Source organism: Pseudorasbora parva, chromosome 9 (genome assembly GCF_024679245.1).
Source record: "Pseudorasbora parva isolate DD20220531a chromosome 9, ASM2467924v1, whole genome shotgun sequence".
In the NCBI taxonomy this organism is placed as follows: Eukaryota; Metazoa; Chordata; class Actinopteri; order Cypriniformes; family Gobionidae; genus Pseudorasbora; species Pseudorasbora parva.
This window is the reverse complement of record NC_090180.1, coordinates 1,886,301-1,905,532: the sequence shown is the minus strand read 5'-3', so window position 1 is coordinate 1,905,532 and position 19,232 is coordinate 1,886,301. Positions and strand designations below refer to the sequence as shown.

Below are 19,232 nucleotides of genomic sequence, written 5' to 3'. Positions count from 1 at the left end.
AAACTTGGTACACATGTATATCGGCTCAATTTGAGGTCACGATAAAAATATTGCGACGATTGGCCACTTGGTGGCGCTATAATGTGAAAAAAAACATGAAAAGGGCTATAACCACGCGATCGCTAGTCCAATTAACCTGAAAATTGGTATGCAGACATTGGCGTATCTCAAAAAACATGGCCGCCATCGGCCAATGAAATTTGAGCACCTATTAGACAAGGTTAACAGAGGCCGATCGGAACGAAACTTGGTGGGCATGTTTGACTCATGGTCCTAGAGGTCTGTGAGATTTTTGAAAGAAATCGGCCACTAGTTGGCGCTAACTCAAAAGGGAAGCTCAAAAATTCACGAAAATTGTTGGGTATATGTAGCATGACATGCTGATGAAGCATGAAAAGTTTTAAAGAGATCGGACTATAGGTGGCGCTATAACTGTTAAAAAGCTATAAAACCATGCATTTTTTATGGTAAATTGCCTATATTGGCTAAAAATAGACTATTCCATCTATTATTTCAGTGTTTAAAATCTTGCTAAATAAAACTTAATGTCTTTAATGCCTATGTGGTTAAAAGGCCTTAAATGCTTGAACCCCGCTAAATGCTGCTTGCAGCTTTAATTATTATTATTATTCTCCGCTAAAACGCATCGTGCAGACCAAACCGTAAGAGCTGGAAATTTGAAACTTTGTCAGATGGTAGTACTCATGTTGGGGAGACCCTGAGAAGCTATGACCCCAATTGGCCCATAGGTGGCGCTATAGCAATCAATTGCGAGAAAAGGCTCATAACTCCTAAACCGTTTGGTCCACACTCAAGTGTCATATATCATTGGAAAGCTGAGTCCTTGGCGAACAAAATGTATATCTCAGATTTTATTTCCAGTATGCAAATTTTTCCGCCATTTTGAATTTTATTGAAAACCTACTTTTGCAAACTAGTCCCTGGTTTTTTGACCGATCGGAACCAAACCAGTGTCAAAATGTTCTCTGGTCTCTGTTTATCAATAGTTATCAAAAAAAAGTTGAAATTTCGATTCATTTATGCTAATTGGCTTCAAAATGGACGTTCAGGGCGGAGCCTATTTTACTAAAAAGGCTATAACTCAAGAAGGAAATGAGATATCGTCACCAAACTTGGTACACATGTATATCGGCTCAATTTGAGGTCACGATAAAAAAATCGCGATGATTGGCCACTTGGTGGCGCTATAATGTGAAAAAAACATGAAAAGGGCTCTAACCACGCGACCGCTAGTCCGATTGACCTGAAAATTGGTATGCAGTGTCTTGGTCCAAGGCCCCATGTACGTCTATGAGGACATTGGCGTATCTCAAAAAACATGGCCGCCATCGGCCAATGAAATTTGAGCACCTATTAGATGGGGTTAACAGAGGCCTATCGGAACGAAACTTGATGGGCATGTTTGACTCATGGTCCTAGAGGTCTGTAAGAATTTTGAAAGAAATCGGCCACTAGTTGGCGCTAACGAGTTTTATGGCTCTGAAATCACGTGTTTTTTCACGCATCCACAAAATATGCATATCATATGATAGATCTCCTCATGCTGAACAAATTTGCCTCTGGAATCATTGCTGTCAATCAAATCATTAATTAAATATTCACAATTATGTTAAAAACCTACTTTTGCAAACTAGTCCCTGGTTTTTTGACCGATCGGAACCAAACCAGTGTCAAAATGTTCTCTGGTCTCTGTTTATCAATAGTTATCGAAAAAAAGTTGAAATTTCAATTCAGTTTTGCTAATTGGCTTCAAAATGGACGTTCAGGGCGGAGCCTATTTTACTAAAAAGGCTATAACTCAAGAAAGAAATGAGATATCGTCACCAAACTTGGTACACATGTATATCGGCTCAATTTGAGGTCACGATAAAAATATTGCGACGATTGGCCACTTGGTGGCGCTATAATGTGAAAAAAACATGAAAAGGGCTATAACCACGCGATCGCTAGTTTAATTAACCTGAAAATTGGTAAGCAGACATTGGCGTATCTCAAAAAACATGGCCGCCATCGGCCAATGAAATTTGAGCACCTGTTAGACAAGGTTAACAGAGGCCGATCGGAACGAAACTTGGTGGGCATGTTTGACTCATGGTCCTAGAGGTCTGTAAGATTTTTGAAAGAAATCGGCCACTAGTTGGCGCTAACTCAAAAGGGAAGCTCAAAAAATCACGAAAATTGTTGGGTATATGTAGCATGACATGCTGATGAAGCATGAAAAGTTTTAAAGAGATCGGACTATAGGTGGCGCTATAACTGTTAAAAAGCTATAAAAACCATGCATTTTTTATGGTAAATTGCCTATATTGGCTGTAAATGGACTTTTCCATCTATTATTTCAGTGTTTAAAATCTTGCTAAATAAAACTTAATGTCTTTAATGCCTATGTGCTTAAAAGGCCTTAAATGCTTGAACCCCGCTAAATGCTGCTTGCAGCTTTAATTATTATTATTATTCTCCGATAAAACGCGTTGTGCAGCCCAAACCGTAAGGGCTAGAGACTTGAAAATTTACCCGAAGGTAGTCCAAAAATCGAGGAGAGGTTATCAAAATATGAGCCCAATCGGCCAATAGGTGGCGCTATAGCGCAAAAAACCAAAATATTTTACATTTGTGAGCTTTTCTCATAAACCGGTGGTCGTAGACTCAAATGATTTATACTTTTGAAATCCTTGGGCCAAGACGAAAAAACTGTAAGCGGGAATTTTTTTGTTTCGTCTTAAAATGTCCGCCATTTTGGAGTATGTCTGAAACCTATTTTTGAGAACTAGTCCCTGGTTTTTTGACCGATCGGAACCAAACCAGTGTCAAAATGTTCTCTGGTGGCTATTTATCAATAGTTATCGAAAAAAAGTTGAAATTTCGATTCATTTTTGCTAATTGGCTTCAAAATGGACGTTCAGGGCGGAGCTTATTTTGCTAAAAAGGCTATAACTCAAGAAGGAAATGAGATATCGTCACCAAACTTGGTACACATGTGTATCGGCTCAATTTGAGGTCACGATAAAAAAATTGCGACGATTGGCCTCTTGGTGGCGCTGTAATGTGACAAAAACATGAAAAGGGCTATAACCACGCGACCGCTAGTCCGATTGACTTGAAAATTGGTATGCAGTGTCTTGGTCCAAGGCCCCATGTATGTCTATGAGGACATTGGTGTATCTCAAAAAACATGGCCGCCATCAGCCAATGAATTTTGAGCACCTATTAGATGGGGTTAACAGAGGTCGATCGGAACGAAACTCAGTGGACATGTTTGACTCATGGTCCTAGAGGTCTGTAAGAATTTTGAAAGAAATCGGCCACTAGTTGGCGCTAACCCAAAAGGGAAGCTCAAAAATTCACGAAAATTGTTGGGTATATGTGGCATGACATGCTGATGAAGCATGCAAAGTTTTAAAGAGATCGGACTATAGGTGGCGCTATAACTGTTAAAAAGCTTTAAAAACCATGCATTTCCTATGGTAAATTGCCTATATTGGCTGTGAATGGACTTTTCCATCTATTATTTCAGTGTTTAAAATCTTGCTAAATAAAACTTAATGTCTTTAATGCCTATGTGCTTAAAAGGCCTTAAAGGCTTGAACCCCGCTAAATGCTGCTTGCAGCTTTAATTTTTCTTGTTTTCGGGGGAAAAATATAAAAATGAAGTGAGTTTTTGCTAAAAACAAGCACAATGATCTGCCAATGGGGTGAGAGAAATAATCTTATTTCTGTTTGGGACGGAAACAAGAAACAAGATTTCAGTCAGAAATAAGATATTTTTCTCACCCCATTGGCAGATCATTTTGCCTGTTTTAAGCAAAAACTCTTTATTTTATTTTTAAGAAAACAAGGAAAAATATCTTATGTTGTTTTACTTACTGTATATAGTAAATGCATCTTGATTTAAGATTTTTTAGATATTTAGACTGGAAACCAGACAAAATTACTGAGTAAGAAGAGCATTTTGCATTGCAGTTTAATAAAGCATTTATTTAATAATTAATCATTTCAACATTTACTAATACTATTACTTTATTAAAATCTTGTTAACATCCTGTCTTTCTGACCTTCTGCCCATGAAACTGCACTGGAACGGCTGGTAAACCCATGAACACGTTCTAGATCGATGTGCTCCCAGTCACACATCCCGCAAAACAACAATAGCAGCCCCTACGGATGTGGTGTTTATGAAAGTCATACATTAAAAAAAACAAATTGTTTATTAAAATAAGGTATTGCTCTAACGTTATTTATTTTTTTAACGTTAGCTAGTTTACAGTTCATTGAGTGCAAGAATAAATTAATACCAAATACATTTCCAAATATACAAATAACATAAAATAAAAGGTATAACAGCTTCTCTTGCCTTATGCGCCATTTTCTCCTCTCTCTTTATCTCAAATAAACAATGAGTAAGCACCTTTGGGGATAGAATGATTGTAAATGAGCGTAAGGATCGTAAGGTCCACCATGCTTTGATTAAATCTCGTTACCACAATTCATTGTGGTTTGGAGTGACTTTGTCTGGAACGCTAGAAGATCGTGAGTTCTGGTTTGAAGTTGTAACTTATGGGCTCAAAAACCTGCCTGGAACGCAGCATTAGTTAATGCACTGTGAACTAACATGACCAAACAGCTGGATTTGTATTAACTTACATTAACACAAATGAACAAATACAGTAACAAATTCACCTTGTCATGGTTAGTTCATGTTAGTCAATACATTAACTAATGTTAATTAATGAGAACTTATTGTAAAGTGTTACCACGTTTTAAGATTTTTTTATATCCTCATTTAGTAACATTTTACAATACTGTTCCTTCATTAATGAACAACTGAGAACTGCACTTTTATTACTCTAAACTCTGGTTAATGAAATAGTAAGTGATAACACTCAGTCAACTGTGGTACTTCACTAGTAGCTATAGCTTTGACACCTCACAGAGGATAACTACTACAGGCTCATAATTAATATGAATAATGCATAATGTATAATTAATTCTAAAGTGAAGGTAATGATAACCCACTAGTACTGACTCAAGTGTTACTACATCCTTCAGAGGGAACTACTAATGATTTGGATCAGTATTATAAAGTGAGATCATAACTCTGTGGTAATTACTGAAGTGTTACTATCCAAAACCTCAAAAGCATACAATGACACATCCAGGTTTTACCCACCTGTTTATGCACACTTAAGCCATAACTGTTCATGCAAGATAATCCACACAATGGACTTTTTGACATCTGTGTATATTTGACTAGTCAGGCGCAAAGTGAACTGATTGAACGTGCACCGCAAAAAATGCTCTTCTTATTTAGTATTTTGTTCTTGTTTCCAGTCCAAATGTATAAAAATTCTTAAATCAGGATGCATTTACTAGATAAGTAAGAACAGAAGATTATTTTTCTCACCCCATTGGCAGATCATTTTGCCTGTTTTAAGCAAAAACTCATTTTCAACAAAACAAAACAAAAAATATCATCATGTTTTACTTATCTAATGCATCTTGATATAAGAATTGTTAGATATTTAGACTAGAAACAAGACAAAATGACTGAGTAAGAAGAGCATTTTTTGCAGTGTGTGACAGAGAGAGGGCTCCTGTTATGTCATTCAATGCGATTCCGCCTTCACTAACTGCAAGATAATCTATAAAGAATTGTAAATGAATTATAATTTTGTGATACAACGGTCTTGGCATTTCATTTGGCTGAAGTGTAGGAGTGTCTGCCTTACCTGCCACAGCTGAAATCGACCTGTTTTTGGTGGGATGGCACGATGGCAGGTGTTAATGTCAAGGCCTGATTATCATGCTATTTACTTTATAATACTGATCCAAATCATAAAATAGTTTCTTTCTGAAGGATGTAGTAACACTTGAGTCCATGGGCGTAGGAAGCAGTTTTACTGGAGCAGATGCCATTTACATTAAGTACAAATATATTGCCTTGTTTACTTAACATCTGTTTGGGACAGACAAAATTTTGGAAAACTCTGAATCATGCAAAGTGGCAATAGTGCAAGGTTAAGACGCAAGACATCAAGTTTTGATGCAATTAGACCCGAGGTTTGAATCCGCCTTTTGCCAAACTCTCTCTGCTCTCTTTTCCCATCACATATCAGATTGGAAAACCATTTATTACGATAAAAAATATTTAAAAAATATTTGAAAAGTGGAAATAAAGCATCTAACGTGTTTAATAATAAGTGTTTATCAGTTAGGGTTAGGTGAACAGACATGTGCTGAATTAGTGAAGATAAAAGTGAGTGGGTCCAATATCATTAAAAACTGGGCAGGTCTTGAGTCCATCTCGGCACGGTCGGAAAAGGTGGTCCCTCTAGTGGGCAGTGGCGCACTGAGACGGATTCAAAAGAGGCCGTCAGGGTTTTTTCGAGGAGTGGCATGACAAATCCGACATTGAAACACGGATAAACAAGGGCGAGGCCCGGCGGACATGCACCCCTGCCGCTGGGCTCCCTCGTGGGGTGCTTTCCTGTTTTATTTTCACCTGGTCGAAAGGAAAGGACACTACTAAGGTCAAAGGCAGGCCTCCATGCTCAATGCGTTGAATGTCAGGCGCCGCTCCGGCCAGAGCGAGTGTCGCCCACGGGAGCCTCAGACGGTCCATCAGAAACGAAAGTTCGGAGCTGCGTTGGCGCACGTGCCGAGGGAGTCTCGGGCGCCGGGGGCTCTGCTGACACGTAACCCCTGGCCAGAGAGCTGAACCCGGGTTAGGGTTAGGGGTTAGGGTTAACCCTTGGGTTAGGGTTAGGGGTTAGGGTTAACCCTTGGGTTAGGGTTAGGGGTCAGGGTTAACCCTTGGGTTAGGGTTAGGGGTTAGGGGTAACACTTGGGTTAGGGTAAGAGTTAGGGTTAGCAAGGTTAACCATTGCAAAGAAAGCACCGTTCCCCGGTTATGGCCTCGATCCTGCAGCCAACCCACTCTCCCCCCAGCAGAGAGGAGGTTTCCGCACACGCCCTATGAGTGGCTGCACAATTTCTCTCACCCCCTTCCCTTGGGCAGGTGCACCTAAACAGAGCGAGACCCGTGTGAAGGCAGCGTGTCGCAGTTCTCTGTCCCGGGGGCTACCTGGTTGATCCTGCCAGTAGCATATGCTTATCTCAAAGACATGCAGCCATGCAGGTCTAAGTGCACATGGTCAGTACAGCAAAACTGCGAATGGCTCATTAAATCAGTTATTGTTCCTTTGATCGCTCCAAACACTACTTGGATAATGTAGTGTCCGTGACGTCACCCATAGGATTCTGAAGAGCAGTTTTGAAGCGTAAAGAAGAGACGAGCTGTCCTCGAGTGCATCATAACCCGAATAACTGAAAATGGGCAAAGGGGCGGGATGTGGGTGGCGCTTAGGTGACACGTTGACTAAAGAAAGATGATGAACACCAGTCCACCTGTCATCCAAAGTGGCCAAGTCCTTAATTATGCAGAACTTAAAGGCCTTATATAATGTAAACGAATGAATTCCATAATTTGTCCCAAGCTGTAAACGTGTGTTTTTCTGCTGTAAAGTTGGGCATTTTAACATGAGCTCAATGAGATTCTGCTCTCTTCTGGAGGCTGTCTCTAGTGGCCAATCGATGAATTGCAGTTTAAATCACTTCTATATTGGCTTCAAGAGAAACTGGGGGAGGTTGCCACTTGGTCATTACTAGTGGGTTACCATTACCTTCACTTTAAAATTAATTATACATTATGCATTATTCATTATTCATGTGATTTATGAACCTGTAGTAGTTCTTATAGTAGTATATAGTGCTTAATAATCCTAAAAATAGCAATTATTCATTAGCTAATAGTGAATTACCACATTCAACTGAGCGCAATTACTTACTAATTTATTAATCAGAGTTTCTTATTAGTACTAGTTACTAGAGTGTTAATACTGCATTACTCACTTGTTCCTGTAGTTACTCATCAATGAAGGAACAGTATTTTAAAGTGTTACCCCTCATTGTTTGCTATATGTACACGCCTTACTTTACCTGTGGGCAAGTGGCCCACTGATTGGATACAGCCAATGAATTGAGACTGAATCTGATGCTTGACCAATAACCACTGGTGCGAGAGGAACGGCTGTGGGCTTTCTGTCATGGAGCCAGGCTTTGTAGACCAAATCAATATAGCAGTGCATCCGAGCTACTTGATTGGGTGTAAAATGGTTTGTACAGTCGTCATCTGTAATAAAAAAGGTTGAAATCTTTCACATTTGATTGATTTCCATGTGTATTCATTTGATCCTAAATGTATAATCAAATCAAAGAAATTGCTACTTTTATTCAGCAAAGATACATTAAATTGTTAAAAAATGACAGTAAAGGAATTATAATGTTTAAACAATTTCTAATAATTAAACAGTCCTGAATAAGACATTAAGCAGCACAACCAGTTTCAACTGTGATACTACTAAGAGATGTTTCTTGAGCAGCAAATCCTCATTTCATGCTTTCTGAAGGATCATGAGACACTGAAGACTGTAGTAATGATGCTGAAAATTCAGCTTTACCATCACAAGAATAAATTACATTATAAAATATAATGATATAGATTTTTTTTTTTTATAAATATATATATACACCGATCAGGAATGACATTATGATGTGGTGTTCCCGGTCTGCAGTGGTCAGTATCTATCAAAAGTGCTCCAAGGAAGGAACAGCGGAGAACCGGCCACAGGGTCATGGGCGGCCAAGGCTCATTGATGACCGTGGGGAGCGAAGGCTGGCCCGTGGGGTCCGATCAAACAGACGAGCTACTGGAGCTCAAACTGCTCCAGAAGTTAATGCTGGATAGAAAGGTGTCAGAATACACAGAGCAGCTCAGTTTGAGGCGTATGGACCAGTCAGGGTGACCTCTGACCCCTGACCCCGCCAAAAGCACCAACAGTGGCACGTGAGCATCAGAACTGGACCACGGAGGAATGGAAGAAGGTGGCCTGGTCTGAGGAATCACGTGTTCTTCTACATCACGTGGATGGCCGGGTGTGTGTGTGTGTGTGGCTTACCTGGGGAACACATGGCCCCAGGATGCACTATGGGAAGAAGGCGAGCCGGCGGAGGCAGTGTGATGCTTTGGCCAATGTTCTGCTGGGAAACCTTGGGTCCTCCATCCATGTGGATGTTACTTTGACACGCTCCACCTACCTAAGCATTGCTGAGACCATGTTCAGCCTTTCATGGAAACGGTATTCTGGTGGCTGTGGCTCTTCCAGCAGGATAATGCTCCTGACACAAAGCACAAATGCTTCAGGAATGGTTTGAGGAGCACAACAACCAGTTTGAGGCGTCGACTCGGCCTCCAGATTCCCCAGATCTCAATCCAATCGAGCATCTGTGGGATGAGCTGAACAAACAAGTCAGATCCATGGAGGCCCCACCTTGCAACTTAAAGGTCTTAAAGGATCTGCTGCTAACATCTTGATGCCAGATACCAAAGCACACACTCAGAGGTCTAGAGGAGTCAATGTCTCGACGGGTCAGGGGGACCAACAAAATATTATGAAAGTTATGCCTTATCAGTGTGTGTATATATATATATACAGTCTTGTTAAAAATAATAGCAGTACAATGTGACTAACCAGAATAATCAAGGTTTTTAGTATATTTTTTATTGCTACGTGGCAAACAAGTTACCAGTAGGTTCAGTAGATTGTCAGAAAACAAACGAGACCCAGCATTCATGATATGCACGCTCTTAAGGCTGTGCAATTGGGCAATTAGTTGAAAGGGGTGTGTTCAAAAAAATAGCAGTGTCTACCTTTGACTGTACAAACTCAAAACTATTTTGTACAAACATTTTTTTTTTCTGGGATTTAGCAATCCTGTGAATCACTAAACTAATATTTAGTTGTATGACCACAGTTTTTTAAAACTGCTTGACATCTGTGTGGCATGGAGTCAACCAACTTGTGGCACCTCTCAGCTGTTATTCCACTCCATGATTCTTTAACAACATTCCACAATTCATTCACTTTTCTTGGTTTTGCTTCAGAAACAGCATTTTTGATATCACCCCACAAGTTCTCAATTGGATTAAGGTCTGGAGATTGGGCTGGCCACTCCATAACATTAATTTTGTTGGTTTGGAACCAAGACTTTGCCCGTTTACTAGTGTGTTTTGGGTCATTGTCTTGTTGAAACAACCGTTTCAAGGACATGTCCTCTTCAGCATAGGGCAACATGACCTCTTCAAGTATTTTAACATATGCAAACTGATCCATGATCCCTGGTATGCGATAAATAGGCCCAACACCATAGTAGGAGAAACATGCCCATATCATGATGCTTGCACCTCCATGCTTCACTGTCTTCACTGTGTACTGTGGCTTGAATTCAGAGTTTGGGGGTCGTCTCACAAACTGCCTGTGGCCCTTGGACCCAAAAAGAACAATTTTACTCTCATCAGTCCACAAAATGTTCCTCCATTTCTCTTTAGGCCAGTTGATGTGTTCTTTGGCAAATTGTAACCTCTTCTGCACATGCCTTTTTTTTAACAGAGGGACTTTGCGGGGGATTCTTGAAAATAGATTAGCTTCACACAGACGTCTTCTAACTGTCACAGTACTTACAGGTAACTCCAGACTGTCTTTGATCATCCTGGAGGTGATCATTGGCTGAGCCTTTGCCATTCTGGTTATTCTTCTATCCATTTTGATGGTTGTCTTCCGTTTTCTTCCACGTCTCTCTGGTTTTGCTCTCCATTTTAAGGCATTGGAGATCATTTTAGCTGAACAGCCTATCATTTTTTGCACCTCTTTATAGGTTTTCCCCTCTCTAATCAACTTTTTAATCAAAGTACGCTGTTCTTCTGAACAATGTCTTGAACGACCCATTTTCCTCAGCTTTCAAATGCATGTTCAACAAGTGTTGGCTTCATCCTTAAATAGGGGCCACCTGATTCACACCTGTTTCTTCACAAAATTGATGACCTCAGTGATTGAATGCCACACTGCTATTTTTTTGAACACACCCCTTTCAACTAATTCAACTAATTGCCCAATTGCACAGCCTTAAGAGCGTGCATATCATGAATGCTGGGTCTCATTTGTTTTCTGAGAATCTACTGAACCTACTGGTAACTTGTTTGCCACGTAGCAATAAAAAAAATACGAAAAACCTTGATTATTCTGGTTAGTCACATTGTACTGCTATTATTTTGAACAAGACTGTATATATATAATATTTATTTGTATTGTACTGATGCCAAACTTTTGGACATGTAGTGTACAAGCATGTGCAACTTAGGTAAAACACTAAAATCAATATTGTTTTTTAAAGTGAAGCATTCTTCTTGTTGGGCTAACAGAAGCAGTAAACTGATCGTGACTACCTGTGTAACTCATGTAGTTGTTGTACGGTGTGTCTTTGTATTGGGTAAGGCCACAAGTGTCATTGACTGGATCAGGGTCATGACAAGCTTTGGATTTTGGTGTTGGCGCTGTATCGGCACACAGATCTCCAGTCTCCATGGAGGCGATGGTCTCTTGACAGGGGTCATCACATGACTCGCGTTCACTCACTCCCTTAAACACATGGTACAGTCCCAAAATATGACCCATCTCATGGATCATGGTGTTGTTGTGTCCTTTGTTGCCGAAGTATGACGGGTTAAGGATCATCCCACCTGAAAAAAATGATACAGATTGACATCGCTTCAGTTTATGAAACCAATATAAACTTTAACCTGAAGAAACTCTGTAGAGTTTAGCTTTAATCTCAAAGCAAAAAACTGGTTTGTTCTTAAATACTGCTGCATAAAACATTGTGTAATCGATCCTGAAAACAGGACCACTGCAGCTAGGATTACCAGAACGGACAGTACAATGTTCTGACCACTCTCAGAGCATTACAATGCATTTAAGATCCCACACCTGCTGAATGGACCACACTGGCATCTGGTTTTATATCCAAATAATGTAATCTTAAAACAATGTGACATTTATAACTGCTTAAAATCCATGCAGATGTTCAGCGCTCAAGAGCAAATATGAAATGACTTAGTGAGCATAATTTGTGTTATAGAACATGTTATGTTTTAAAGCAAAAACAAACAAAAAAAAATAGTGTGTTTACTAATTTAAAACAGAAGTTGTTTTTTGTGGCCATCTGCAAAAAGCCTTCTCTTCTAGATTTGTGCTCCATTTACAGCGGATATACAAGATTAGAGAAAACACCCCCTTTATTTAGGAAATATCCTTGTTTAATGGGAGTTCAGCCAAACGTACAGAGCTTGGCTAGACACGTCTGACCGACACAGATCATTTACAGTTAAACCACAAGATCAGCAGTTCATGCTATGGTCTGATTTCACTTAAAGCATTCAGAGCAGAAGTTTGACCTTGTTCCTCAATAGACATCAAGGTCGCAAATAAGCTCATGATTTATGTGAAATTAAACCAGGGCAGGCCGTTGCCCAAACCCATACTATAAACCCCATCCCGCTTATTTATGAGAAACTAATCTCGCATTTTAACCTCCATGCAGGTTCACCGAAACATTCGTGGACAAAGATTGTCTTGCACCAAAGCGAGTAAATCAAAAGCAGAGGTGGATTAAGGGCATAATAAGAATGGAGCCATAACGCTGTGTTATTCAAAGCAGCGTGGCCAGTCATTCATGAATTTTATGTTACCTTTCATGTCTCAGACCACCTCTGGAATCTGTATTAACCATCCAAGCTAGATACATTTTCTTTTTTTTAAATAATGTTTTGAATTTAAGACTCAACACTGGTCAATCATTTTTATGAACATTTCATGGTTTATTTTTCCTTCTTAATTTGACCTGCTGTGGTTATTGGGATACAGATATTCTCAGCTCTGTTTAGAACATTAAAGAGACAATCGTGAGCAAAATAAAACATGCAGGTTGATCAGGACCCCAATGACCCCTTCCTTATTGTGTGATTACGACAGGCTGACTGGATTATACCGTTTATTATAGGGCTGCTTACCAAATAAGAAAATAATAGTGATTTGATTCAATTTAGTGATCACAAATAGAGTCAAGTAATTAAGAGAATCATGAAATAAGCATAGAATATATTACATTTGGGGGATTAAAATAAAATTGGGTTACAAATATATATTTACTAACAGCTTGCTTCAGTGCAAATCCTCTTTTGGCATTAAAAACGACTGTAAGGAATTAATAAAGACATGCAGTGATAAATTAGCACTGAAAAGGGGTGGACATGGTTATTTTTGTGGGTGACGCATTTGTAGGACTTTCCCTTTTGAATTAAATATGCATGGAAGGATAATATTTATATGAATCAAGATGATTTACTAAGGTTTGCACTCGTAAGTTTAGTTGTGTCCGTGCCATTATTTACCACCCAAAAAAAGCACGTCTTAAATCAGATGCTAACGGGTAGACTATGTTTGCCATTATGGAAATGATCCGGCTGGTTCTGTGTTTATTAATTTGCGCTTCAACAGTAAATCACACGCAGAACTGAGCACTCTCATCGCCCTGTTAAGTAAATCTGCCCATAATATAAAATAACCTGTCATACACTTTACAATAAGGTTCTATATGTTAACATTAGTTAATGCAAAATGAAATGCCAACAAACAATATTGTTACAGCATTTATTATTCTCGGTTAATTATCATTGCTACATGTTCTTTGTCTGGCTATCACCAGACCAAGCTAAATCTTGTAAGATTGAACATTAGTCTGTTGGGTCTGCTCTGTATTTTTACTGCACAAGAGGAGTGATCAACAGGCATAGTTCAAATGACTGCACACAATTGGATAGTCCTTCAACCTATCAAATTACAAGAGCCTGGATCAATGGGCATATTTCAAATGACTCTGTATGCAATTGGATTGTCCTTCAACCAATCAGATCACAAGAGACATGATCGACGGGCATAGTTCAAATGACTCTGTACGCAATTGGATTGTCCTTCAACCAATCAGATCACAAGAGACATGATCGACGGGCATAGTTCAAATGATTCTGTGCGCAATTGGATAGTACTTCAACCAATCAGATCACAAGAGACATGATCGACGGGCATAGTTCAAATGACTCTGTACGCAATTGGATTGTCCTTCAACCAATCAGATCACAAGAGACATGATCGACGGGCATAGTTCAAATGATTATGTGCGCAATTGGATAGTACTTCAACCAATCAGATCACAGGCGTGATTAACGGTGTTGGAGAGGGGGCGTGGTTTAAACGAGGTCTGCACGGAGATGAATGTAAATGAATGTAAAGGTTTCCAGACAGAGCTGCAGTGCGAACTGAAATCGCCAGCAGATCAGGCTGGTTTTACCCAGTCTAACATGTTCTAGTGCTGTCAAATCGATTAATCACGATTAATCACATCCAAAATAAAAGTTTGTGCTTAGATAATATATGTGTGTGTACTGTGTAAATTATTATTAATATATAAATACACATGCAGACATGTATATTTAAGAAAATATATATTTATATATAATATAAATCATATAAATATATTTGTGACCCATGCTGGCATATGTAGTTTGAATATGCATGGGACAATTTCAAGCTATAGGCAAAACAAGTGAAAAATTTCAATTTTGAAGTTTTCACAAATAGAAGTTCATTAAGCTCTAGTCTAGTGATCCCAGTGCTCCAAATAGCAATTACACATCTAAAAGTATCCTTTGTTTTCTGAGAGGAGTACTGACTGACAGATCGAGTATTCATGCAAACACTGTGCTACTGTATGTCCTAAGTGAATGTTTGGTTAATTATTATGTTTGGCCCTAAGAAAAACAGTGTTTTTGAGTTTAATATCGGTTTTCTCGCCTCGTATAATACACAGTGTGCCAGGATTCTGGCCATCCTACACAAACTTTTGTTTTGGATGTTATTAATCTTGGTTAATCGATTTGACAGCATTAATTCTAATACATTTTTATGAATTAAAATCACTTAATAAATTATGAATGAAAAATCATTCAGAATGAACAATAATATTTAAATGAAGTAGAATTACTCTAGATTAATAAATGCTTTGAAATGTTTGTTTGATAACTTTTGATACTAATTGTTAATAAACTGAACAATAAAAAGTGTTATCACATATACTTTAGAAACAGACCAAATTCAAACTTACAAAAACAAGTTGGCGCTAATTACTCATGCTAATATTGGTTTAAAAGTTCACATTCTACACACAGGCCAAAATCATCTCATTAACAAAAGCTATAACCCAAAAAGCCAAGACTAAAATGTCTAATCATGTATCCAGTGGGAGGGAGGTTATATAAGAAACCTTCCTGCTTGAGAGAAATCTCCTTTTTAAAGGAGCTGGACTTCACCGAGACCATTTTAATGAGCTCTAAAACACAACAGCGACGGGTACTATAAAATCAGCTGGCAGTTGGATGGGGATGGCAACAGGGTAATACCCCTCTTTTGTTTTTGTTTGGTTGTTGTCGAGTTCCTTTTCTTCTCTCCCGGTGGACGGCCTTAATGATTAAGGGGCAGTCTACAGGGAAATCTATGCGTGCTGCAAGTGTTTTCTTTTATGCTTGAGATTACGGCCCATTAATCTCGTAAAGGCAAATACAGACAACAAGGAGGACGAGACAAGAATGTATGTCTTTAAAGAAAAGATTTAAAGCGACAGAGAGAAAAAAGCAAGTCAAGATGTATGGCATTAGGTTAAAAAAACACATGTGGTGTGGGGAATGTAGCGACAGGAAACAAGTGAGGTCTTAACTTGACTTTGTCCAATGAATCCAGTTGGAAATGGAGGCCAAGCGGCAGATCTGGCATATCTGTCTTTGTGTTAAAGCATTGGTTCACATCAAAATAAAACATTTCCTGATAATTTCCTCACCCCTATCTCATCCAAGGTGTTAATTTCTTTCTTTCTTGAGCGGAAAATAAATTAAGTTTGAGTAAACATTCTAGGATTTTTCTCCACATAATGGACTTCAATGGGAACCAACGAATGGAGGTCCAAATCAATGAGGAAGAGCTTCAGAGACTCTGATGATCCCAGAGGAATAGAGTCTGATCCAGACTAACCATCAGACATTTACAACACAAATAAACATTTATACACTTTAACCTCAAGTGCTAAACTTTGGTGTTGTTCTTCTTCTCTGTGTATGACGTCATCTCATCTGAAACGTCACAAGACGCAGGTGGAAGTGGCGACCCAGTGCCGAAAAACTCCATCTCGCATTCTCCTCCCACTTTAAAATTGTCCGCTATCGTTGTTTCACCTTTATTTGTGTAAAGTGTGTTTGATTTAGTCTTTGTACATTCGTTTAAACACTGGGTCGGCACTTCCACCTGCATCATGTGACCTTTCCGACGTGATGACATACGCCGTGAAGATTAGCACTGAAGTCTAGAATTTCAGGTTAAAATTATAAAAATGTTTATTTGTGTTGAAAATGTCCGATGGTTTGTCTGGATCAGACTCTATGCCTCTGGGATCATTTATGAGAGACTATGAAGCTGTTCCTCTGAAACTGCATTGATTTGGACCTTCAACCGTTGGTTCCCCTTGAAGTCCATTATGAGGAGGAAAATCTTGGAATGTTTTTGTCAAACTTAGTTTCTTTTCCAGTGAAGAAAGAAATATATGAACATCTTGGATGAGATTGGGGTGAGTAAAGTATCAGGACATTTTCATTTGAAAGTGAACTAATCCACATACTTGGGCTCTTTTGACTCAGACTGACAACTACTCTATGAATATCACCCCTTAAACTGTATAGCCACACCCTAGCAACCATTTACAGTACCCTAGCAACCGTACAAACACATAAAGAAGCCATATCTCAGCCCCACAACATCGTACAGACATGTTGGTTGGCTTTTTTGCCTCATGGTAGCCACCGGGCCCCGAGTTTTGCCACGGCAAGCACCACTCACAATTTCTTCAGGAATTGTACATTCTAGTTTGAAATATTATTTTGATTTTAAAGTCCGGTTCTCATGTCATCTTGTCTATTTCTTATCCCTTCAAAAAAAAACATGAACAGTCCCAACCTCTTCACTAGTGACTATACTAAGCTATAATAGCAAATGTGGGGGGAAATATGAATCAATTTCACGCTTATAAGAGCATTTAAAAAAACTAGCAATAAAGCATCTGCTATAATGCTGTGAAATATTTGTGAGTAATATATTAGTCGCAAAAAAAGGTTCTGCCTTTTGAAAGATCATCAATAGAAAAGGATGCTTTTTAAAGCCTGGGCCTGGTTTTTCAAAAGGTTTAATCTGGATAAAATTGATCCTGATTTAGTAATCCTTTGTTTGCGATCCGTGATCACGTAATCCAGTTTACTTTTAGAGCTAGTTTTTTAAAGCAACATCGGATTGGATGAATCTGATCCAGCTAGGAACTTTTCAGGTTCCCCAAATCTGGATAACCGGTGCTCAAACAGGATAGGAAACACAATGTAGAACTATATGAGCAACAAGTAGAATAGTCAGTGTGGGGTCAATATAAGTTTATTTTATTTTGAAGTGAAAACACACACATTTAAAAAAAAAAAACTAAACTAAACAAAAATCAGTGATTGCCATTCTTTGCATTTGTTTGGTTATTCTGTAATCATTGCATGCATCACTAATAAATATTCTAAAAACAAAAATATTTTCGATTGTGATGAATATTTATATATATATATATATATATCAATTAGTGACAGAATAAAATGTATTGTTTTTGGTCAATTTTGACAGCTGTTTGTGGGATTATTATAATGAAAAAGGCTGATTACGTTAAAGCCTACCCAATCACTGTAGCCTGACGGATGAACAAATCAAATTAAAACCTTATGAATAAATTGGATATATTGTAAGATACTGCATGATCCAAATATAGTATTATTTGATACATTTTTAAAGTTTTCATTACATTTTGGGCGTGAAATCCACGCTGAATCCAGCCTTCTGATGGGATCAGTTTAATCCGGATTTTTTGGATCAAAGGGATCCAATTCCTACAAAAAAGTTCTGAAAAACCCAAACTAAAGGTTTGATCCGGATCAAAACCAAGATTGGATTACGTGATCTAATCTGATTATGTAATATGTTTTTTTCTTTTAAAAAACGCGTTTTCAAGATTTGATCCAATCCGTTATCCAAAATCCTAGTGGATTACTTTTGAAAAACCGAGCCCAGATGGCGTAGTCCATGTTAACCACCCAAACCGTGGGCGATTTCTGGCCTCAAGTCTAGTCAAATCACATTATGTTTAAAGTCGTGTTTTCATAGTTAAGTCGTCAAGTCATGTCATTGTTCAACTCCGGCCCTCAAGGTCCACTTTCCTGCTAAGTTTGGCTCTTATCGTGATCCAAACTCAACGGCCTGTGACATTCTAGTAATCCTAAAGACCTTGATTAGCTTGTTCAGATGTGTTTAATTAAAGTTGGAGCAGAAAAGTGGACCTCAAAGGCCAGAGTTAAAGGGTTAGTTCCCCCAAAAATGAAAATTCAGTCATTAATTCCTCTCCCTCACATCCCTCATGTAATTAACACTTTCAAGGTCCAGAAAGGAAGTAAAGACATCGTTAAAATAGTCCATGTGACTCCAGTGGTTCAGCCTTAAGGCCCTTTCACACTTGACGCGTAACGAAAAAGCGTAACGAATAAGCGAATTTTTCGCATGCAAATACTTCGCGTCAAAACCATTCACATCAGCCGCGACACGAATTTGCGACGTTCAGAGCTCCAACATTTGCTGCGTCAGCTGAGAAAACACGGACAGTGAAGATGAGCTTTTCATTTTATTTAAAAACGGTTTCGGGTGCAACCCAGTCTTGAAGGACAGAGAGTCTGAAGGGGAGTATGCCGATCATGTACAGGAGCTAAATCTTTATCATGGCCGGTTCTTCACTTTAGTACTTTCTTAAGTCTGTGGGACAATTTGAGGATCTCATCCCGAGACCGCAGCGCATCTGACGAGACAAACCGCGCTCTTCAGGAAACAATCCATCCGGTCTGTTTCCAGTTCAGTCCCAATGTGAACATTTAAGTGCCACAGATATACTGATGGCAACACATTCACTTTCCATAATCGCGGACATAAGGTAAAAAAAAAACGATATATAAAAGGTTAACTTAGGTTATTGCTGTCTGTAAACACAGTAGTAAACACAGCTGCAGATGCACAGCTTTGACTAGACCTACAGCTGTAATCTCATGAGATATGCCATACCTGGCAATGGGTAAATGTTGAGTGAATAGC

General features: G+C 38.9%; 1 protein-coding gene across 1 annotated transcript in view; it reads right to left on the bottom strand.

Annotated features, from left to right (window-relative positions):
• pappa2 (pappalysin 2) overlaps nt 1–19,232 on the bottom strand; it is a 139,704-nt gene that overhangs the window by 91,644 nt on the left and 28,828 nt on the right. The window contains exons 4-5 of the mRNA XM_067453476.1: nt 11,360–11,653; nt 8,017–8,209 (exon numbers count right to left, since the gene is read on the bottom strand). Coding sequence (XP_067309577.1) covers nt 8,017–8,209; nt 11,360–11,653 — 487 coding nt within the window. The remainder of the gene's footprint in view (nt 1–8,016; nt 8,210–11,359; nt 11,654–19,232) is intronic.